We start from the raw sequence: 23,657 nt of genomic DNA, 5'->3' as shown, positions 1-23,657 counted from the left end.
TCTCTCCTCCTTCCTGCCTCTCATTTTCTGGCTGCCATTGGTTGAGCATCTCCCCTCATCCCTGCCACGCCTTTCCACCATGCCGTTTCTGCCTGAGAGCCAACTGACCATCCATTCACAGAACCCTCTGAAACCATAAGCAAAATAGCTATCTCCTTTAATTTATAGGTGTTGTGTATTTTGTCCCAGTAACAGGAAAGTAACTAACCTACCAGTCAACAAACAGAACAGGCTGAGTTTCATCTGTACTAAGCTTTGTATTCTTTACTACTTCCTATGTTCCAGCCTTCATGCTCCCCATTAGTTACTTAAATTTAGTTGACTAAAAATCACCAATTCTGGAGCCCATACCACTGAGCTATATAGTATTAGTTTCCCACCAATGTTGCTATAAATAATACCTCTGATACTTTGGTTGTGACGATAACCAAAGGTTCTTTTTAGGGACTCAAAGGCAGTTTTTGTTGAAGCCACCACTCTTCACTTGTGCCTATGCAGCTATCCAATAAACAATGTTTTGAAGTCAGAAGGCTCACCTGAGACTGTGCTAATGACACCTTTTTCTGAACACGAAGGCACAAACAAGTTGGATAACATGTAGGCAGGTCACTAATGATTTTCCCTTCAATGACTTTTTCCCATGCTTCACACCACTCTGCTTCTTTTGGATGTTTGTTTGGTTGGTTGCTTGGCTGGGTGGTTAGTTTTGAAATGGCATCTCCATATGTAGTCTAGGCTGGTCCTGAACTCATAGCCCACACTGTTCTGAAATTCACAATCCTTCTGCCACAACCTCCCAAGTATTGGGATTATAGACATACACCCCATGCCCAGCTCTGATTCTTTATTCCATAAATATCCCCAAACTCTACTCTTTAGGGAAGCAGATGTGAGACATGAGGTCTCACCTCCATGCTTTGCCACCCTATGGATAAATTTTCTTTCAAAACTCACTTATGTGATTGTTTCACTTGGTAAGCAAAACAGTCTTGGTGCTGAAAAGGACTGGTATGAAAACTGAGCCCATGGAGGTCAAGCTCTGGGCACAGGCCTGATACAGACTGGGTACCTAATGCAAGATACTTCTGATTGTCACTGTCACCCCCCTGGAACACTGCTCCCTCAAGAATCTCTCCCTTCCTCCCAGATTCTCTCCTCTTCTCACATGGTTAATGGTAATACTCACCCCCTTCTTCTATTGAATAATAAACTCCTGGAGGACAATGATCTTGTCTGGGGTCATAGTTTGTATCTAGCTGTCCCCCCAAAGCCTCATACAGTCATAAATAAGGCTTTTCAGAGAGGCTGGATCTGGAGTATGTGGTGCTGGGATCAAAGATGTGTGATTACCACAGTGGTCCACTGATGGTTTGGCATAGTTCTGGGTAGGATTAAGGGGCCTTACGGGTGCTGCCATCTTCCTTGCTGTCCTCTGTCCACCATGAACTATTTCTCTTCTGCAATGCTTCTCTGCAGCACGAGTCTGTCATGGAGCCAGCCAATTATGAACTGAAACCTCTACAAAACTCTCTTCCCTAAAAGTAAGACATCTGGCTGTTCTTCAGGGTCACATTCTGGCTCTGGGCCTTAAATTTAATGGACTCTGCATATTTTTGTCAATAAATTCTCCTTTGTCCCAGGTTCCAGAGATAGCCATTTCAGGAATGCTTAGGACATTTTGAAAAATTAGAATTCATTTTATTATGCAAAATAGAGCCACCAATATCACTAGCAGGGAAAATGGTCCAGAGCCCTACTGAGTGAGTCAGTGTTGCCTGTAATGAACTGCTTCCCATGAAAGGGGACAGTCAGCTGGTGTAGGCTCCCCAGCCTGTCCCTGAGGACAGCTGTGTTTCATTCATTCTACTGCCCAGTGTCTCAACAAATGTTTGATGAATAAATACCAGGCCAGCAAGATAGCTCAGCAGACTAAGCGCCTGCTTAGACAAGCTCAGGGACCAAGATTTGATCCCTGGCACCACATGCAGTGCCAGTCCTGCCCCTGGTTGTGCTGAGCCAGCCACCAAGACCAAGACTTGGCGTGGTGGTGCACGCCTGTAATCCCAGCAATGGGGAGGCTGAAAACAGGAGGATCACTAGAGTCTGAGCTGCGTGGTGAGACCCTGTACCAAAGACATTAAAAATAAATAAATAAAATAAATACCTTTGAAGTCACATAAAACTGGAGGTGCTGCTGGAGACAAAAACTTCAGGATAACTTTCCCCTGGATCTCCTATCCCCCTGCTGACTGAAGGCAGCAGACACCAATGGAGTAGAATTCTGGACTATCCACAAGGCCCAGACAGGGTCCTCATTCACTTGTGCCTCTCAGCTAATGAGCTTACATTCCTTCCTGCATGAAAGCCCTCCCCTTGTCTACTAACCAGTGATCTCCTTTGTCCAGGACCTCCCTTATTTATAAGAGCCAATAGTTCTTCCTGACTTGGGCAGTTCTGGTGCAGACCCTTGAAGGTTTTTCTGTGTCCTCTCTGGCCATGTTCACAAACTCAAGTCAGTCTGGGGGCAAGCAGAAGGAAGAAACAGACAGGACCTACCTCCATAAGTTCTGCACAAATGGGGTACATCTGTGTACTAGGTCAAAGCCTTCCACAAAGGAGTCTTGCCTCTCTGGTATAACAGTGTAGAACACAGCCTGGAGAGCTAAGAAAGTAGACAGCTGGCACTGGTGAGAATGGGGGATAGGATTCTAAACGCCAAAAGCCCTCTGCAAACAAACCTAGGGACAACCTCGGTGACTGTTTGCCTCTGAGCAGTACCTAGATTCATCAAGGAGCTCAACGGGGCCAGCTTAGTCCAGGGGCTGCGCAGAAGGAGCGTACTTTCTGAGATGAAAGAATCTGAGTCCAACTCCCATCCCCTCTAGGACGTACAAGCGTGTCAGTTTCACCTGGTTAAGGATTTCCCTAGCAGTTGGAACTAGATTCCTACTCCACTTTGCTGGGAGATGTGAGCAGCTCAAAGAGCTGGGATCCCTAAGAACACGTCCCAGGCCTCCAGATCCTCCCTGAGGGCCCTGGAGAGAGGGTGCTTCCACTGCTTGACTAGTGTCAGACATGGCTCAGCTCAGCCTCTGCAAAGGGTTTACAAAATGAGCCATAACCTATGCTGCATCTTCACCGTTTCGCCCCATCAGCCCCTTTTACAAACAGGGAGGCCAGAGCCTAGGGGTACAGCTCTGTGGCACAGCGCTTGCCTAGCATGCGCGAAGCCCTGGCTTCAATCCCCAGCACCGTAAAGAAGAAAGAACTGGGTGGGAGAAGGAAGCGGGAAATACTGGACTGGGACTACAGAGCTGAAACTAACCAGCGGGTACCAGCGATGGACCGCAGAGCTCCCTCGCTGAGACTTGGAAGCATCTCGCGCGGAGGGCGGGGCGAGCGGCGTGGGGCGGGGCGAGTGGGTCACGTGGTGCCCGGCCCGGAAGCGCTCGCGCCGGAGACCCCCGGGTGACCGGGCGGAGGCATAGACTGCTGCGGGCTCCCACGGTCCCTACCATGGCCTGGACTAAGTACCAGCTGTTCCTGGCCGGGCTCATGCTCGTCACCGGTTCCATCAACACGCTTTCGGCAAAGTGAGTCAGGGCCTGGCCGGGAGGGCGCCTGCGGGGGCTGCTGGCGACTCCCTCGGTCCCTTCCCTCCTGTTTTTCGGCCTCACCCGCTCCCGCTGTTTGTGGACCACCCACGGGCTGCGAGAGGCCGGGGAAACTCGGAGCCGGACGGGGTATCCGAGCTCCCGCTCCGAGTCGGCCTTATTCCACAGCCAGACTTTGCGCATCTGTTTTCTCATCTGAGCCAGGGGGTTGGAGCAGTTCCTCTAGGCGGCCGGCGCTCGGGGCCGGCGGAGAAGACGCCGGGATTCGGCACGCGAACTAGCTGGAGTAGCCGTGCGGCCGGGTGACCAGTGAGCGAGCGGGCGGGCGCAGGCAGAGGCAGCCGTGAGGAGGCAGCCCTCGGGCGCCTGTGGCGGAGGGGTGGGAGCTGCCCTGCCGCCTAGGTGGGGATACGTAGGAGGCACATACTTGCAGACAGGGAAAGCTAGCTCGGTCACTGGTAACCAGCCCCAGATGTCAGGCTGGATTTTATCTATTCTGAGAGAGCCTGTTGAGCCGGGAACTGACACGTTGAAAGTCTGATTGAAAAAAAACAGTATGGGCAACCTGGAGGGCAACATGGAGGCATTGGGGCAGGGAAAGCCGCTCTGGCTGCTGCTAGCATCTAGGAGGAAGGAATGAGCGTGAGGGAAAGGGCCAGGTGGAAGAGTGAAGAGTGACCTGCCCCACAAGATCAGGGTTTCTGCCTGCAAAGAAAAAACCTGTGAACCTCTTGAAGGGTGCAGCTGTTTCTTACTCATGTTTGAGCCATTTGTATGTAGCAGACCTGAGAGAGAAATATTCAATTCACCATATATGTATAAGATACCTACAGAGTAAAAGGAAAGATTCTTGATTTCAAGGTGCTTAAACAGTCAGAGGTGGACACATGGCATTTGCAGTGTCCCTTCTTCCCCTAAAGGAGCTCTAGGTGGGGCCGATCCATCTCTGGTTCACCTCAGATCAGTTGTGTCCAGTAGAGAGCTGCTGGCCTCCTGGGTCCTCCAGCTCACACCTCATGACTGAGGGTTCCCATCTCAGTCTGGACCTCAACACAGCACAAGTCCTCCACCAAACTGTCACCCTAGCCAGAGCTTTAGTCAAATAATTAGAGCATAGCTATAAGTCTTCCAAGGTTGCTGTCCCCAAGGAGAATCTTAATTGGCTATTGGCTACTGGACTAAGCCGCTGAGTCAGCTCCTTTCTTCAAAAGCTCAAACCAGTCAGATAGCAAGCCAGGGGGCCTTCAGTCCCCAGAGGTGCCACTCTTGGAAACTGCCAGAGAATCGGGAAACAGGTTCACAGGTGAGAGGCCCAACCTTTGGTTCTGTCCCCTGCCCTGAAACCTAGGGCTTCTCAGGAGCTTCCCTCCCTGAAACAAGCCCCAGAGTTGGATGCTAAGCAGTATTCTAAATCCAAACTATGAAGAGGATGCTCTTAGAAGGGACAAAGGAGAGCAGCATAACATCTTGATGTGAATTATGGGTTGAAGGTCTCATCTCTGACCTGCAGTTTCTTCTGGGCACAGAAATACTGGCCTGAGATCACAATCAGCATGGTCAGCCAGTTCACAGGGCACGCCCAGACCTACCACACCTGGTCCTGCTCTGGGCGCCTTTCATGCAAACTCTGAATTCTTATAACCACGCTCTTAAAACTCATTATATCTGAATGAGGAAACTGCTGTGTGGTATGGTAAAGTTACCAAATCCAACTCATACTAGCTGGCAGAGTCTCTTTTGACTCCTTGTGGTCTAGCTGTACAATCTGTTCTCCTAGCCACCAGTGGCAGTAGCAAGTCATTTAGGGGTGCTTAGAATATTAGAAACAAAAATTCATTTTCATCCTCCAATTTACAGGGGAGGCCCCAAGAAAAAGTTTATTTCTGGTCAGTGAGGAATGAGGGTATCTTGTTTACTTTTCTGTCTTTCCTAAGATAAAATATCTGACACCCAAAATTAAGGAAGGAAAGATTTATTTTTTTTTTGTGCTTTTCTGCTATGTTTTATTTTTTATATATATTTTTTATTGAGAAATAAATATGAATGAGACAGTTCACAGCTGATTAATAGGACAGTTTTGATAGTCAATACACTGTACATTGTTGTCTTCTTAATGGTTATCCATAGTACAAGAAGCAGACAGGATATTCTGTCCAAACACTATTAGTACACCTCTTTCTTCTCATTGAGTTAAGCAAAAGTAACTGCAAATTTATCCTATTTTGTATATATAAATACAAAATGATCTTAAGGAAAGATTTATTTAGCTCACAGTTTGTGGTTTCAGTCTACAATCAGCTGGCTCCAAGGCAGGGTGGCATGGCACAGGGAAAACAGTTCAGGGCAGCAGAAGACAGCAAGAGCAAAAAAGGAGAACAAGCCTCTTTTCCTCCCTCATATTGTAAGCAGCCTACACACACACACACACACACACACACACACACACACCACCCCTGGGCCAGGTGTAGCACTCACACCATCTCCCTGTTCTCTTGCACAGGATGAGAATGTTTACAAAATGAGGACTTTGGTCCCCTACTGAGTTAAACTTCTCAAGTTAACACAATATATCAACCATTATTGCCAGCTAGCATCCAGGCCTTAGGACTTTCCTCTTGTCCTGTTAAGATCCCTAAATCCTGCCTTCTTGGGCTTTTCTCTCTCTTCTCCCCAAGAACAGCAAGCCTATGTCTGAGGGTGTCCTCCCAGGACTGGGCAGCAAGCCTCTGCTCAGAGCAGGGAACCCTGTCCTCACGCTGCTTCTCTTCCCTCTGGAGCCAGCTTGAGTGCTTGGCCTGTGAAAGAAGCATGATGCTTCTCCTAACTTCTCAGAAGTCTGGGGCCACTGGATGAGGAAGTGCGTATGAACTGTGCTGGAATCCCAAGTCAGCTCTTCTCCACTGATTCAGCAGCTTTTGGAAGGCTGCAAGCAGACATCGCATGGCCCTGGTAGGAAAAAACACCAGTCAGGCTAGCCTTTCACCTCTCTGGGGAATTGGCTACTTCTCCTTTTCCTGGCTGTGTTCTCAGCCCTCCCTAGCATCTTCTGTGTATTGTCTCCATGCAGTCTATCTATTTCTGTCTTCCTGGACCAGTGCCCATTTCAGAGCCGGTTCTCCCAAATGTTGCTTAGGTTCTGCATCTGAAGAGCCAAAGCCAACCTGTCACTCCATTGTGATGAGAGGCTCTTAGTAAGGCATCCTCTCCCTAGGCTCAGCCCCCTCCCCAGCTTCTGTAGGCTGTAGCACCAGGTTGGGCAAATGAGCCTGACTTCCCTTCATACGTGGGCCTGCAATCTTGCCTGGCACCACCTGGCCTCTGTTAGAGAAGAGTCACTGTCCTTTCCTACCAGCTCCAGCTTTTGTCCCTGGTACCTGTCTCCACCCTTGGGTTCCAAGAACTGGCTGGATAGTTGCTTCAGAGGAGTTGTGGGGCCAGTTTGGGGAAGCCTGCAGTCCAGAGGGCAGTGTAGTAGAAAGAGCACAAGGCTTGAAAGCCGTGGGACGAGATGAGTCACTGGGCCTCCCTTAGTCTCTTCATGCCTATGAAATAGACATGACATTCCACGACAGTCCCTGCCCTACCTTCTTCTTGGACAGTTTGAGACTGGGGAAGGCCTTCTCATCTGTGGAGATGAGAGGGCTCAATCTCATAGCCTCCTGAAAGTCAGCACCACCTGCTCACAAGCCTCAGGCCTCTATAGCAGTGGGGAAACCCTGGCCCTTCTCCAGATCCCTCTTTAGATGGCTAGCAAGGAGAAACTTGATTTTCTAGGCTTGACAAGTTGGAAATACAAGCAGAAATGGCAGAGATTCTGTGGGAATGGATATGCAGCTGATTGGCCTGAGCCAGCCACATCAACCCCTTCCTGAATCTGCCTGCCACCCTGGCCACACACAGGCACAAAACACCTAGAATGCTGCACTAAGCAGGGCCCACAGGAAGTGATACAGCTCAGCCAGGGCACCCTGTTCACCAGCCTGCCTGCCCACACCCAGGGAACCCTAGATGGGGCAGGCCTCTGCTGGCAGAGCTGCTTCCTCATGGGTGTTCATAAACCAAGGAGGACACCCTCACCCCCACCAGGAAGGAAGAAGAATATGGAATAAGAATGAACATCATAGGAAACAAGTCAGGGGAGGAACGCAGAGCCAGATGTGGCCATTCCAGGTGCCAGCCCTGGGAATTGCCCATGTCTCAGTACTTGAGGAGCTCTTGTGTCCCTCAAGCTTTTTCTGGCCATGCATTTCTCTTCTGTCAAATAAGAAATTTTGATGAGATGATGACTAAGCCTTCTGTTTCCACATTTTGTGAGCCCTTCCAGCCACCCAGGCCTGGTCAGCTCAGCCAAAGCCTGCCTCCTGGCCCCAGGGTATTCCTCCTCAACCTGAAGAGACAACTGGGCAGAGCAGCCTATACCACTGACACCGAGCCCCTAAGGTTGCTGGACTCTTAGATACAAAGAGATTCCGTTTCCCCAGGAGGCAGCCTGCCAGCCCAGCCTGTCCAGGCAGACCTACCAGAGGAGAAAGCCAGAACACCCTGGGGGGAGGAGGGAGGCCGCACCCTCGGAGAGGGCAAGCCCCTGGGAGTTTCTCCCTCTGGCTGAACTGGGTCCAGCCTCTGCGGAAGTAGGACTAGAGACTTGGCTCAGGGCTGCCTGTGGAGAGGTGGGGTCTAGAAATCTCATTCAGGAAAACCATTGTGCTTCCATTTAGTAATGGGTCAGGGCAAGGGGCTGAAAAGGTGGGAGAGCTGGTTGCTGAGCTCACCCTCAGGCCATCAGTGAATGTTACCAGAGGGGGCCACCTGTGTGAGTCATTGGTACTGTGAGCTGCACAGGTGGCCGCAATGGTAAGCCTTGGGATGACACCACCATGAGATCTGGGGGAACTTCTCAAGCCCTCCGTCTGTTTTGCAGGTGTGACACCACAGGCAAAAGTGGTTGAACTTCCTGCTGTGCCCACTCAGCAAGTGCTTGCCTATACTTCTGGCCTGTCTTGGTGGTCTTGCAGCACCTCCTGTTTACCTCATGGAGGAGCCCTGAAGCTCCTATCTCAGTCCTACTGCCATGCTCAGGGCAGTCTGCTCTCTGACCCCGGCACAGCTTGACCCTTCTCCCTGCCACTCAGCTGCCTCCTGCGGGCCTTCCCAGGGGCTCTGGGGTCACAGCAGGACCACCTGGTTGAGCCATACATTCAGCCTCTATCTACATCTCATGTTCTGTCCTGCCCAAGGACTCAAGAGCCAGAACCAGAAACAGTTCAGGCAGAAATGAGACTTCAGATAAAAGGGCTTTCTCTTCTCTAGTAGGGGCTTCCTAGCCCTGTTGCTGCTGACACTGGTTATAGCCTGGTCCCCTGGGCCTGTGGATGGCACCAGGTTCTCTGTGTCTTCTCACCAGACATGTCAAGACTTCCCCTGCTTTCATCTTTTCCTTGACTCTCTCAGCTCCCTGCCCCAGTCCCAAGAACCAGACCTTCCTAAATGCACCTCTTTCTCCACATCTCTGGGAGCAGGCAGGGTTCCCTCACTGGCCAACATTTGCGATTGCCATTTTCTTCCCTTCCCCTCAGATGTGGTCAGGTCTCAGAGTAAATGTGGTCACTCCCTGAGGTGTTCTCTCAGAGGTCTGTGTGGGGCAGGAGCTCCTCCACCCCCAGCTGGCTGTCCCATTGCCGGAATCCCTATCAATACGCATTTGTCCTGGGTGGAAAAAGGAACTCCCTGCTGCCCTGCCCCAGCTTGGGTACAAAGAAGCTAGAGCTTCTGGGCAGGACATTTGTCAAACCCAGACCACAGGCACTCAGCACAGCCAGTGGCTCGAGCCTTGTGGACTGTGAGAAGTACAGGAAGCAGAAGGGTTTCCAACCCCATGGGAGCTGAGGTTTGATAGATAAGCCAGGAGTGTGTAGCAATCACTGCGATGTGATTGTTGTGAAAAGACACTTCAGGGAAGGACATGTCACAAAAAGAATCCTGAATCTCACACTTTGCTGTCTGCATGTGAAGTGTTGCCATGGGAGCAGGTCCCATTCCTAGAAAACAGTTCCAGGTCTGCACAGCAGATGACATGGCTGATATAGTGTGAGCAGTGTCAGCACACGCCACCTTTAAAGACTATCACCAGCACCTCAGCTAGACCAATATACATTGCTGAAGGCCAACTGAAGGATAAACAGAAGTCCTAGCCAGCTCTGTACAGAACAGTATGAGGAAATAGGATCAGGCTTAGTCAAAATGGAGACAGTCGCTCTTTTCCAAGGAGAGCTGCTCAGGTGGTCCTCCACATATTTCCATTTTCTGTTGACTTTATATTACTTCTTCCCTGTCTTATACACACATACACACATATATATGTAAAAAAAAGTATAACCCAACATAAGATTGGTACTGTTACATAGAAATCTGCAATGACCATTAAATAAGGGTTCATCTAATATGTTTTATATAGTCCTGCATAACTATCACATTGAGAGCTCTTTATTTTTCATCCAGGACAATACTGCAACTTTTCTTGCCTTTTGAATTATGCACTTTGTTATTTCCTATATGCTGCTTCTGGGGGTATTAAAATATTTCAAGTTTGTATAACTAGAAAATCTTTTAGTTTTCAAAGATATGTTTGCTAAGTATAAAATTCAAAGAGGACAGATCTTTTCTTTCAGTCCTTTAATTACTCTAGTTTCTTACACACTTGGTCCTTTTTTTCTTTCTAATGTGGAATAAGATACTATTTAATTTTGTTCTTTCTTTTTTTTTGCACAAGGGATTGAACTCAGGCCCTTGTGTTTGCCAGGCAAGCACTTATTCCACTGAGCCATCTCCCCAGCCCCTTTTTTTTGTTCTTTCATAGTTAATATTTTTATGTATATGCTTTAATGATTTTTTTCTTCACAATAAGTTCTGGACAATTTCATTTTTGTGTATCTTGGTATGATTTTATTTAAATTTCTTGTGCAAAAGGTTCATTTTTCTTGGAAATGCGGTATTATAAGTTGAACTAAATTTAGAAATTTTAAGTTTTTAAATATTTATTGCCTACTCCTTTCTACTTTTAGAATTCTAATTATATGAATATAAGTTTCTTGGTTTTGACACAGTGACCTATTATGACTGATCTGTAAATTCTTCATTTTTATTTTGGACAATTTTTATTGTTATATTCATTTATGTTTGTAAATAATTTATTTTCGGGGTTTTTGTTTGTTTGTTTTTGTTTTGTTTTGTTTTGTTTTGCTTTTTTTGTGGAATCAGGGATTGAACTCAGGCCTTTGCACTTGACAGGGAAGTGTTTATTCCACTGAGCCGTCTCCCCGGCCCCTAAATAATTTAATTTCAATTTGCAATCTATTAAAAAAATTTAAAAAGAAAAACATTTACAAAAGAAAAAAAAAAAAAAAAAAAAAGAACAAGCAGTGTCAGCTGACTCAGGGTGTCCAGCGTAAGGGAGGAGTCACTGTCTTGCTGGCCTCTGTCCTGACCAGATCACGTGCTTGGCTCTGGGCCTGGAACCACCAGAATGTTTCCAGAAGTCAGCAGCCAGAGAAGCAGAAGGTTAGGAAGGGCTGGCCCTATAGTCAGATGAGAAGATTCAGAAGGCAGGAAAGTTCCCTGATAGCAGAGGGACTTCCAAATGAAGGGCTGAACTGAACTCTGGAGACGCCGTGGCCTGGCCAAAATGAATTTCAGGAGAGCAATTTGCACAGAGATGGCAGATTCAGAATGATACATGGAACCTCCTGAAGCACATTGCCGTGAGGGTCAGGGATCAGCAGGAAAAACGCACAGGAACTTCCTACTGTCCTCCTCTCGCTGTCCCTGTGGTGTCCACTGTCACTTCCCAGTGGCAGTGCATTAGCCACCTGCTGTAGGATCAGGCTCAGAAGGACCTTTCAGGTTCCATGACCAGGTAGTCCTCTCCTGGGGCCCAGTACCCCTCTAGACCAGAGAGTCTTTTCATTTTATTGGTTGTTATCTTAGTTGCTTTTCTCTCATTACTGGGACAAAATACCTGACACCTAAAATTAACGAAGGAAAGATTTATTTATATCAGAGTTAGTGGAGGTTTCAACCTATTGTTTGACTGGCTCCAAGACAGAGTAGCGCATTGCCGAGGGCAGCCATTCAGAAAACAGCAAAGAGCAAAGGGAGGAGCAGCAGCTGCGGCAGCTAGCAGGCCTCTCTCCCCTCCTTATATTGCATTCAGGCTGTCACCCCAGGGCAGATGTGGCACCCACACCCATGATCCGAGGATTGGATCATGAATTAATCCCAGACTATACAAGCCTGCCCCAGTGACTGCCTGAGGCTCTGAGGAGACAACTGAACGCAAATCATGACAAGTTGTTTTAGTGGAATTTTTTTTGTTTCTTACTTGCTTGTTTTTTGAAACAGTATGTAATTAGTCCAAGTTAACTTCAGATTTGCAATCGTCCTGCCTCAGCCTCCCCTACTGAGATTACAGATATGCAGAAACTCTTGACACTTGTGCTTCAAATCTCTTCGACAGTTTAGTGTAACCTGTGGCCATCTTCTTATGTCTTGAAATATGCAAATAAGAGACCAAAGATTACAAAAGAAACAGTTTAAGTTAAAGTTATCAGGCACTGGGCCAGCCAAATAGCTCAGTGGATTAAAGTGCAGGGACCAGGGGTTCAATCCCCAGACCTGGCCTGCCAGCCCCGCTCCCAGGGTTAGCTGAGACAGCAGTTGAGACTGGGCATGGTAGCATGTACCTGTAATCCCAGCTTTGGGATGCTGTAAACAGGCAGATCACTTCAAGTCCGATCTAGTAGTGAAGCCCTGAACACCCTGTAGACTCTTCCCTAAAATTAAAAAAAAAAAAAAAAAAGTTGCCACGCACTGACAAGCAAATTTGCAATGTAGCACTGTATACATATATTTCTTAATACATTAAATTTCAACTAATGGATCCAGTGGCTTATTTTGCTGAGTAATGAACATCAATTGCTACTGCATCATATATACTGTTATTTTAATGTGATTTCTGGTATTTGCTGCAGTACTGCAGTGGAATTTCAGATTTAAAACTCTTGCTGAAGAGCCTGGCCCCTGTGAGAGGTGCCCCTGTGGGGGCCAGTACTCCGAGTGTGGACCTCTTGGCACCAGGAGGAGGGAGCTCCGGACTGCCAAGCTGACCTTTGTGCTATCTCTGCTGCAGGTGGGCAGACAGATTCAAGGCCGAGGGCTGTGGAGGAAGCGAGAAGCACAACTTCCAGCACCCCTTCCTGCAGGTATGGGCCCTGGCCCTCTGCTGTCTCCCAGGATCAGACGGGCCTCCTGGAGGCATAGGAGAGCTCCCCTGCTTCCAGGAGAGCTGTCTGCCTCTCAAAGTCCTTCGCTAGAACAAGGCCAGGGTTTTCATGTGCCCCTGGCAGAGAAATGGAGGACACAGGCCTCTGCAGGCAGGCTGAACCCCAGCAAGTGGTCGTGCCCTCACCGTACCCAACCAGGATACATGGGACGCACTGGCCCATGGCAGCAGCCTGCCCTGCATGCACTAGGCCCTTGGGCATCCACCGGAATAGGGCGGTCCCTGTCAGTGGAAGTCGTCGTGTTGCCGCCTGCGAACCAGGTGACTCGCATTTCAGTCCCAGCCATGTCAGACTCTTCATTGTGGCCTTCCACAGGTCTGAAGCTTTCTGAGCCTCAGTTGCTTCACCTGGAATTTGAGGAGGGGTTGTCTGGGTGGATCACACGCCCTGAGGGGCTGTGGGACGGACCCAGAAGGCTGTGTGGCTTCCACAGCAGCTCTGCTTTTGTTTGAGAGGTCAGCATTCTAGGTAAGCTCTTTCATGAAGAAAAATGGCATTAAAAACAGTACAAGCTATAAGGACAAGGTCCCCCCTGGGGTTACCCTCAGTTACTGAGTCCTCAACTTCCTGTCCCTGCAGGCAGTGGGCATGTTCCTGGGAGAGTTCTCTTGCCTGGCTGCCTTCTACCTGCTCCGGTGTAGAGCCTCAAGGCGGTCAGACTCCAGTGTGGACCCCCAGCAGCCTTTCAACCCCCTTCTTTTCTTGCCCCCGGCCCTCTGCGACATGACCGGGACCAGCATCATGTATGTGGGTGAGTAGCCAAGCTCTGGCCTGAAGGAGCCACCAGGGAAGTGGTACCCCCAAACTCTCCCATATATGTCACACACATGTGTACAGCACCAAGGTTAGTGAATGCTTTCAATATGCTATACTTGGCTCGACTCCAGCTTGGGGGCAGCCAGCCTTTGACCTCAAGAGCTAACCGTCGTATCTCTCTTCTAGCCCTGAACATGACCAGTGCCTCCAGCTTCCAGATGCTCCGAGGTTCAGTGATCATATTCACAGGCCTGTTCTCAGTGGCCTTCCTGGGCCGGAGGCTGGCACCCAGCCAGTGGCTGGGCATCCTAGCCACCATCGTGGGGCTGGTGGTCGTGGGCCTGGCCGACCTCCTGAGCAAGCACAGCAGTGAGCACAAGCTCAGTGAAGTGATCACAGGTGCGGTTCATCATGTCTGTTCTGTCCTGTACTCTTGGGGAGCCTGGCACAGTCATCCCACAGACTTATGCAAACTCTACCATGTGCAGGTCATGACTGAGGGCATACTCCTGCCACCAAGGGGTCAGAAAGAGTGTAGGGGGAGACTGGAGAGGTGTGTGTCTGCAGCAAAGAAGAGTGGGGAGCCATGTTTGTAAGGCAGGTGAGGAGCCAGAAGGCAGAACAGGGGGCTGCTGGGTGCTGGGATTCATAAGCCAACTACCACTTGGAGAGACCTGGAAGGACTACTTATTGAACCCTAAGCATGTGCACAGCCTGGCTCTGAGACAGAGTCATCCTTGTCACAGGTGCCCTCCCAGTCCCCCAGAGGAAACCATCACAGCCCACTCTGGTTCAGTGACCACTCTGAGTACTGAGAGTCAGAAATAAACCAGAAACATCTGTCTCAAATACATTCTTCTTACAAAGCCACGTACCCTGAACTGCACTCCTCAGGCCCGGCAGTTTGACCTCCAGCATCAGGGAATCAGGAATGGCAGTCAGGACTGTGCCTTGTGAACTGTATAGCAAGTGGGAAAATTAGGAGCTGATATGTTCTGTCCCTGGGACCCTCCGGTCACCCCCCCACCGGCCCCAGCCTTCTTGCTGTCCTGGCTTCATCTAGCTCTCCTTTCCTCAGGGGACCTGTTGATCATCATGGCCCAGATCATTGTCGCCATCCAGATGGTACTGGAAGAGAAGTTTGTCTATAAACACAACGTGCACCCACTCCGGGCAGTGGGCACAGAGGGTGAGTGTGGGCAAAGGCCAGGGAGGAGTAGCTGGAAGGGAGGACATGCTGAAGAGCAGCATGTGTCATCAATCACAGTAGGGAACAAAGGGCAGGTGTGATCACTGGTTGAGGGAGGGGAGAGTGAGCCTCCTGCCCCTACCTTCCTTAGGTGGGAGTTGACAGACCCTCTAACATCTGCTGGGCTGGGCTGGGGGAGACCAAGGATAAAGATGTCCCCTTTTTGTTGGAGGTAACCAGCAAGAAGAATGGGCTATGCAGAGTACCTGAGATGGGACTAGTTTTGCTCAAGTGAGTCTCAGGGCAAGAAAGATGTCATTAGAGTCACAGATTCCAATAGGCAGGAGTGGGATACAGGCAGGGCAAGTTTGGAAACCAGTGTGAATAATTAGGGCACAGTGTAGGTCTTATTATTGGGGAAATAATAGGGAATTTAGTGAGGCTCCTAACGTGGAGAGCCCTGGTGTCAGGCAAGTAGATTTAGGCTAAGTACCAAGCAGAAGGAGCCATCAAAGCTTTGGTGTTTTGTTTTGTTTTGTTTTGTTTTGTTTTGTTTTGGTTTGGTTTGGTTTGGTTTTGCGGTAGTGAGGATTGAACTCAGGATCTTGTGCTTGCCAGGCAAGAGCTTTTTCTACTGAGCTATCTTCCCGGCCCCATCAAAGGTTTTTGAGCAGAAAATCAATTATCAAAATTACGCTTTTACCTGCATGCCATGCCAGCCCCTCCCCTGGGGCACACTGAGCCAGTGAACAAGTTCGGGAATGGTAGCACACACCTGTAATCCCAGTGCTGAGGAGGCTAAAAACAGGATCACCACCTGTCCAATCTTTGTAGTGAAATCCTATACCAAATACACAAATAAATTAAAAAAAAAAAAATTACACCTTTAAAAATATAAGATTAGCAAACCCTTGGCTCTGACCCAGTGCAGGCAGAGTTGCTGATGTCTGAATAGAAATCAGTTACATTGAGATGTGCTTTATAAGGTTTTAAATACATTATGGGTATTCCTGTTATTTCTTCTTTCTTTTTATTTTTTTCTATGTATTTGTGCAAGGTCTCAGTATGCAGCTCAGACTCATAGTGATCTTCCTGTTGTCAGCCTCCCCAACACTGGCATTATAGGCATATGCCACCACACCTGGTGCAGCCTGTGGTGCCTGGGATCAAACCCCAGTCCCTCCACTTGCCTAAGCAGGCGCTTAGTCTGCTGAGCTATCTTACCAGACAGTTACATTGAAAACATACTATTTGTTCCCACTCATTTTTTTTAGTTCTTTGTTTGTTTGTTTGTTTTCTAGTAAGATTTTATGAATGAAGCTGTGCACTTACTTACGTCCTGGCGCAAGCTGGCTTCCTATCACAGACCAATTGCATGCTGAATTAGCTGTGTTTTAGCAAACTTAAAAAGCAGTACAGGGGCCAGGGAGATGGCTCAGTGAAATAAGCGCTTCCCTGGCAAGCTCAACGGCCTGAGTTCAATCCCTGGTTCCACCAAAAAAAAAAAAAAAGCAGTACAGTGCATGGAAGCCAGCAATTCATTTTCAGATGAACAGAATAGGATTTAAACATCAGCAAGCATTGTACATAGTAAGGGAAGTTGGTGTTTGGGGATGTGTGTGCATACTTGTGTGCCTGAGGACATGCACTGGGGGTCACAGTATAAAATGGATTTCTTATTCTTGCCCCAATTCAAAGCCACTGGGATAAAGTGGAGAAAGGGCAGCCAGAGCCCTTTGCATAAGTCCATGTTCCCTAAGAGGTGGAGGAGTGGGCCTAGCAGTGGATCACAGCAAGCTGAACAGATGGAGCAGCCTAAGTGCAGAGGCTGCTGCACTTAGGGCAACATACAGACAGTAACCCGTCCCTTCTTGTACTACCCAGGCCTCTTCGGCTTCGTGATCCTGTTGCTGCTCCTGGTGCCTATGTATTACATCCCCGCTGGCTCCTTAAGTGGAAACCCTCAAGGGACCCTGGAGGATGCCTTGGATGCCTTCTGTCAGATTGGCCGGCAGCCACTCATTGCCCTGGCTCTGTTGGGCAACATCAGCAGTATTGCTTTCTTCAACTTTGCGGGCATCAGTGTCACCAAGGAACTGAGTGCCACTACACGCATGGTGCTGGACAGCTTGCGCACCGTGGTCATCTGGGCCGTAAGCCTGGCACTGGGCTGGGAGAACTTCCACCCGCTGCAGATCCTTGGCTTCCTCATCCTCCTGATGGGCACCGCCCTCTACAATGGGCTGCACTACCCCCTGCTAGCCTGCCTATCCCGGTGCCGGCACTCTGCGCAGGAGAGCGAGCGAGAGAGACTGCTGGGCAACAGCCGGACTCCCATCAATGAGGCCAGCTGAGCTTCCTGGAGGGTCTCTGCTGCTACCCATTGTTCCCTCTTCACCCTGAAGCCACTCGGGCTGCTGGGCCTTGAATGTCCTGCCCCCCCCCCAACCTCCTAAGGCAGCTGCCAACAGAGAGGATGACATGACACCTGAGTCCTCTTCTCTCCCCACTGCCTAAAGGTGTGATCCAGTCCCTCCTGCATCACTAAAGCTAACTCATGAACTTTAGTGGCAGGAATTTACAGCAGTAATATTTCTGAGTCATAAACTAGACTATTGCGATAGATTATCTAGTTTATGAGTCATCCAAAAAAGGGAAGTTCATGAGCAAGTTCAAAGCAGAACTAAGCACCATATTTTCTAAAATGTGGAAAATACTTAAACATGTCTGGAGAACTGGTTTTAGCCCAGGCTCTGCTGCAAACTCAGTAAGTGCTCCCCAGCCTGTTAGCTCTGGAAGATGGATGTCCGCACAGAAGCCTTTGGTGCCGTCTGGCCCCAGCATCCCTCAGGTCTCTGCTGTGGACAATGCAAGATGAGAGGAAGCGCCCCTGTGTGCTTCCCCTTCCTGTGCCTATCCTGATGATCTCAGTAACTCTCCCCTGCCTCCCTGCCTGGGAATAGATCTGAGTGCCATTCCGGGCAGCCTTTGATGATCATTTTATGAACTCTATTTTAAAGATGGGGAAGTTGGTACTGGCTGGGAACCTGGGGGACCTCAGCCAGGCAGTCATGTGACTACAGCAGATGGAACCTAAGGCATATCTGGATCTCAGCTCCATCCCCAGAAACCTGGATACCTGGAGAGCCCCAGGATGACAAGACTTACCAGGATGGGTAGAGTTAGAGTGATTCATTGTGGGCGGGGCCTTTGAGAGTGGGACCCACACGCTGTGTCCCAGGGCCCCTCAGCTCCTTGACACCTGTGTCATAGGGAGAAAGAAATAAGCAGTTAGGGTGGTGGAGACAATGTCGCAGCTGCCTTGTCTTAAAAAAATGGGGCCTTAGAATGTTGTTTTAAACTTTTATTTTTTTAAAAAGGAATAGAAAACTGGCAGTATTCAACTTTTTGTGTGGTTGAAGAAAGGGGCACAAGGAGATTCCTGGGGGTGGCGTCCACAATGTGGAAAGGTCTAGTATACCAAAAGCTTAGAAACCCCCTCGTCCTGCGCGCATCTGTTCAGATAGAGACAATAAAGTCCCAAGAATTGAACTTCCAAGGTCACACTGCTGACTACAGGCGAAGCCCCAGGTCCTGGTTCTCTGTCCTTGCTCATGCTCTCTAAGAATGAGCCCAGCACAACACACTGTTTAAAAGGGTGTTTGGGAAGCATGCGGCCTTTATTTGATTCCTGCTCAGGGTGACTGTTGATGCAGTGTTGGAAAGGGCGGTGGGGGATGAAGGGTAGCAGAGGATGAGGTGGACCTGGCCCATCAGACCTGCCACAGGCTCAACAAATCACCTTGCCTCCAGGAGCTTGGGGTCTTCACATCCCTACCAAAAGGTGCCATCTCCATCTACAGGGTGGTAGGTATTGACATAACCTCAGAGGGTAGATTGCAGGTGCTGCCCCACTCTTCTGGGGTACCGCATCAGTGGGGCAGGACATTTTGTTCCAGCTCTACTGTAGAATGAATTGTCAAAGTCATGTTGATACAGAGTAAAACAGGACACCTAGAGAGTTGTTTATGCTGGTAGTAGGTGTCCTTCAGACCCCAGGGGGGCAGTGCACCTGGGGACCTTGGAGGATGTGCTCCTTTCTGTCATGTGAAGGAGGCTAAGGCCCTCCATGCCCCTGCTGCTGCCCCCTCCCCCCACTGCACCCCTATCTTCCCAGTCTGAAGATAGGCCTCCCTCCACATGAGGGAGCCCTGTGTGTGAAAAGTTCACTATATTCTAACAGAAACATCTGCATTTTCATGGACTGCTTTGCCTCCTCCCTGCCAGAGCTGTCCTGGAGGGGAGGTGTCCCTCCGACTGGATTGGCCCTCAGGGTTCTCTCCTACAGAGACTGCCCACAGGCAGAGATTTAGAACCTGAGAAGGTGGTTCTGTGAGCCTTTACTTTGTGCTAAAGTCTGTTTAGTTTTATAGTATTCAAGGTCAGAGCTGCCCTTCCGGTGAGATTGGTAGGAAGAGGGCCCTAGTGTTCTCAGCATTGCCCCAACCTTGACTGGGGACATTAAATAAGCCTTGTCACCTCTCAAGACTTTGACTGCCTCTCAAAAGAGTTCGCCTCTCAAAGGAGTTCAACTCCCTTGATGCTTGGTTGTTGCTTCTGGTTTTGCTTTACTTAGGTTCCCCTCTGGCCTGTTGACTTGATCCTTTCAAAACCTGAGACCATTGGGGGATTTTGCCATAAATAAGTATGCCACTTTGGGCTGGTAGGCCATACTCATAATCCTAGCTATTCAGAAGGCTGAGACTGGAAGATCACAAGTTCAAGACCAGTCTGGAAAACTCAGCAAGACTCATACTGGGGGGGAAAAAAAAAAGGGCTGGGGATGTAGCTCAGTGCTCCCTGCTTCTAATTCCGTGAACTTGGAGGGGAAAAAAGTAGATAACCCACCCATCTTCATTAAGAAGTTACCTTGGGGTGGTGCTTCTCAGTCTTTCCCCAAATTCCCCCTGAAGTAGCCCTAACCACAGATGAGAACAAATGGGAACCTGAGTTTGGGAAGGGTGTGAAAGGGCAGTTTGGACCATAATTAGGTTTTTAAATCCTGCTTTATTTTAAGTGAATATGAATGTTGCATCATCCTCTGTAATGTATCTGTGTTTCATTCAGTACACAATTTAAAATCATTTGCCACAAGACCAAACTGATGACCCAGAAGTCAGGACTCAGTTCATCCTGATGAGACTCAGGATTGTCAGGAAGCTGCTCCATTGCCCCCTGGCTCCCCAAGAACCACAGGGCAACAATGGAACAGTCCTTCCTTCCCCTCACGGTGTTCTCCCTGCGTGCTGCCAACAGAATCCTGTGTGTAACTGTCCTTCACATGCTTGCTCACACTCCAAAGCAGTCATGTGTCCTGCCTACTTCCAGTGAGAGAAACTGCAGGTTTTCTCCAAAGGCCATGAAGAAGAAACCGTCATGGGGGTCCAGAAGGCTGAGGATGGTGGCATGCTTTGCATCCATGCCCCAGAACACAAGGCTGAGGGGTGTTGCTGCAGGAAGTCTATCTACCTTTCCTGACCTCATCCCTGCTGTCCCTAAGTGTGTCACCACTTTGGTATTGTTTGAGCCACACAGCACAAGGGGCCAGGATCAACTTTGGTGAGCCTCATCATCTATTTTTTTTTTCTATGTAATTCTGTAACTACCCAGTAAGACAAACCTGCAACGCATGGAAAATGGAGACGCAGTCTGAGAGGCTGCACAGCTGAGCCAGGGCCACACAGTGGGTGAAGACGAGCAGCTTTGATCTGCATGTGCTGCGTTGTCCTCTACTTCACCTGCTGGTTTCCCATCCCACCCGCAAAGCCAAAGGTCCTGATCAGGACTCCTGCCACAGTGAGCTGGCACTCACAAGCACACAGTCACAGCAGCAGCAGCTATGTACAGAGGTCACACGCCTCTGTTCTCTGCTTCCTCACAGGACCATTGGCACCTGTATATCTCTGTTTTAGTCAAATAACCAAATGTCTCCACCGATGGGTATATTCTCCCACCCACCATGGCTGCTGAGGGCTCTGGTTTCTTGAGATTTGGTTACAACCAATCCTCTCCAACTACTGTCAGCCTCCCAGAAATAATTCTGTCCCAAAAGGGATAGGGTCTGGAGAGGGAGTGACACTATTGCAGGGCAGGTGCTGAGTCTAGGAAGTCATGAGGGTGCCTGCTGGACCCTCTTCAGAGGAGACACAGGGTGCCTGCTAGGCGCTGAGGGCACTTCTTGTTTTTAATTTTACATTTCACCTCTCCACAGATAACACATGATGAGGGAATAGGCCTTGCACAGTCACAGGCTTACTGAGCTAACCATTGGCAGGGATCTGCCAGGGAAGTCCTTTTCAGGCTGCTAGGCAAAGCCATGTACTGCCTGAGGTGGCTTAAGGTGCCTCCCCACAGAGCCTCTGTCAGCTGGAGCAAAACAAAATAAGTCTCCACGAATCCCCACCCAGGATGGCCATCTTGTCCCTGCGGGGACCTGCCAGTCAGTGGCCCTTGAGGCTAGTGTGACAGGACAGGCAGTTGGTCAGGGAGTTCTACTCCCTGTCACTCACCTGTCTCAGAAACCTTTGCCCACTTCCAGAGGCCCCTGAGCAGCAGGCAACTGCTCATGGACATCAGTGACTCATATGACAGCATGTACACCATTTCAACTGCCCCCACCCCCAGCCCTGTGAAGCTACACTGTCCCCAACTTACACCTGAGATCCTAGAGGTGCAGACAGATTAAATGTAATTGTTTCCAGGGGGGGGAAAAAAAAAAAAGCCATCTCAAGAAGACACAAAGAAGATGCAGCCAGACATGGTGGCACACACCTGTAATCCCAGCACTTGGGAGGCTGAGGCAGGAAGATCACTGCGAGTTACAAGCCAATATAGACTACTTATGAGTTCAAGGCCAGCCTAGATTATATAGCGTGATCCTGTCTCAAAAAAACAAGAAGGGGGCCTGGGAAATGGCTCAGTGGAATAAGCGCTTCCCTGGCAAGCACAGGGGCCTGAGTTCAATCCCCGGTTCCACAAAAAAAAAAAAAAAAAAAGTTTGAGACCAGCCTGGAAAATAAGAACTAACATTCATAAGCTGGGTGTGGTGGTACAAACCTGTGAACACAGCACTGAGAAGGCTGAGGAGACCAGAATCATTACAGTGTGTTTAAATAGAAGAAGATAAGGATGGTACCACCAGGTGTCAGTATTTGGGGCAGAGGGTCTAGAAATACTGGCTTTTTAATTTATTTTTTTTTTTTTAATGTAATCCTTTTTTTTTTTTTAAACATTTATTTATTTATGTGTGTGTGTGTGTGTGTGTGTGTGTGTGGCCAGCTCAGCCCACCAGGGGGCGAGGCTGGCTGGCATGTGGTGCTGGGGGATCAAACCGTGGTCCCTGTGCTTTGCCAAGCTTGTTCCAAGTAGGTGCTTTAGACCACTGAGCCATCTCGCCAGCCCTGGCTTGTTCAATTTAAAGACAACTCAGACTCCCACCCTCCAGGACGAAGCTAGTACCTTTGCCCCATCTTGCTTGATTTTCATTGTCTCTGATCACTTTTGTGTGTGTGTGTGTGTGTGTGTGTGTGTGTGTGTGGTACTGGGATTTGTACACGGGTCCTTCACATTGTGCTACAACACCCCTACTACTGGAAACTTCAAGACACAGCTAAACGTTCCTGGAAATCCCCCATCCTCAGATGTGGTGAGTTATGAAAACTTAGGGTTAGTAATCATTTTCTTTTTAATCAACCTTTTTTTGCCAATTTTTAGATAAGCACTCCCTAAATGATTAATTATCTATATGTTAGAGCTGAGAAGAGATTTGACCTAAATTTCACAGCAACAAAGGACACAGAATGAAAATCAAACTTTGTCTTGCACTTAGTTACCTACTGGACATCTATAAGCCTATCTGAAGAGTTCATGGCAAAAATGGCTTTGAAATCCCTGGCTGTCCCAGGAGAAAACACAAATCATGTTTATTTAGTGAGAAGAAGTAAGAGCTCAGGATTCTTCCTGTTCACCTTCCCTATAGTGCTCCCTATTTCATTGTTCTTGTACAGATAAAATGAGCTCTGTGTACCAACAAGGCTTCTCTTTACTCCTTAGGTGGATGTCTCCATTTAAACTGTTTTGAGATCTTGAGGTTTTTCTAACCCTCACCAATTGTCTGAACCTTACCAGTACATTTAGAGAATGTTACATTCTCTCAGCTAAAGTCTGAAACTACTAGTTTGTGTGTATCTTATCCATAGCTAATGATTTTTTTTTTTTTTTTTTTTTTTGGCAGTACCAGGGATTGCACTCAGGACCTACACTTGCCAGGCAAGCGCTTATTCTACTGAGCTATCTTCCCAGCCCCATAGCTAATGATTAAGAATGTAAAAAACAATCATATCTTTGCCTTTTAAGTAGCTCCCCTTCCTGCCTCTCACCAGCATGCTAATGAATAGATTGCTACCTAACAGGATGACTGTGTCAGGCATGGCCTTAACCACTAGATTTCCTAAAGGATGTTATAAGGATGAGGACTACGGGAACTGTAGGTTCTCGGCCCACAAGGAATTCAAGGGACTTTTTCTCCAGACTCTAACCTTCTCCTATAGAAAGACTTAAGAGAGTAGACCCTTCTAGGGTTTTGCTGAGGGGATCACTGTCATGTTGAAATGACACAACCAACTAACTTGTTTTATTCCTTCTCTTTTTCCCATGCTGGGCTGCCCCATTGCCAAGACAGATGGTGCTAAGTGTTAGAGG

The 23,657-nt window shown here is 48.6% G+C and overlaps 1 protein-coding gene across 1 annotated transcript; it reads left to right on the top strand.

Annotated features, from left to right (window-relative positions):
- The first annotated feature begins 3,427 nt into the window (after positions 1-3,427).
- Positions 3,428-18,468, top strand: Slc35f6 (solute carrier family 35 member F6). Its single transcript, XM_004627427.2, has 6 exons — positions 3,428-3,593; positions 12,799-12,871; positions 13,532-13,703; positions 13,895-14,107; positions 14,787-14,897; positions 16,782-18,468. The coding sequence occupies exons 1-6, from the start codon at positions 3,517-3,519 to the stop codon at positions 17,249-17,251; spliced, it is 1,116 nt and encodes a 371-aa protein (XP_004627484.1). The 5' UTR covers positions 3,428-3,516; the 3' UTR covers positions 17,252-18,468.
- Positions 18,469-23,657: the final 5,189 nt, after the last annotated feature.

The sequence above is a fragment of the Octodon degus genome, unplaced genomic scaffold (assembly GCF_000260255.1).
Source record: "Octodon degus isolate 3935 unplaced genomic scaffold, OctDeg1.0 scaffold00019, whole genome shotgun sequence".
Lineage (NCBI taxonomy): Eukaryota > Metazoa > Chordata > Mammalia > Rodentia > Octodontidae > Octodon > Octodon degus.
Note: the sequence above shows the minus strand (reverse complement) of the source record. Positions and strands in the feature narration are given on the sequence as shown.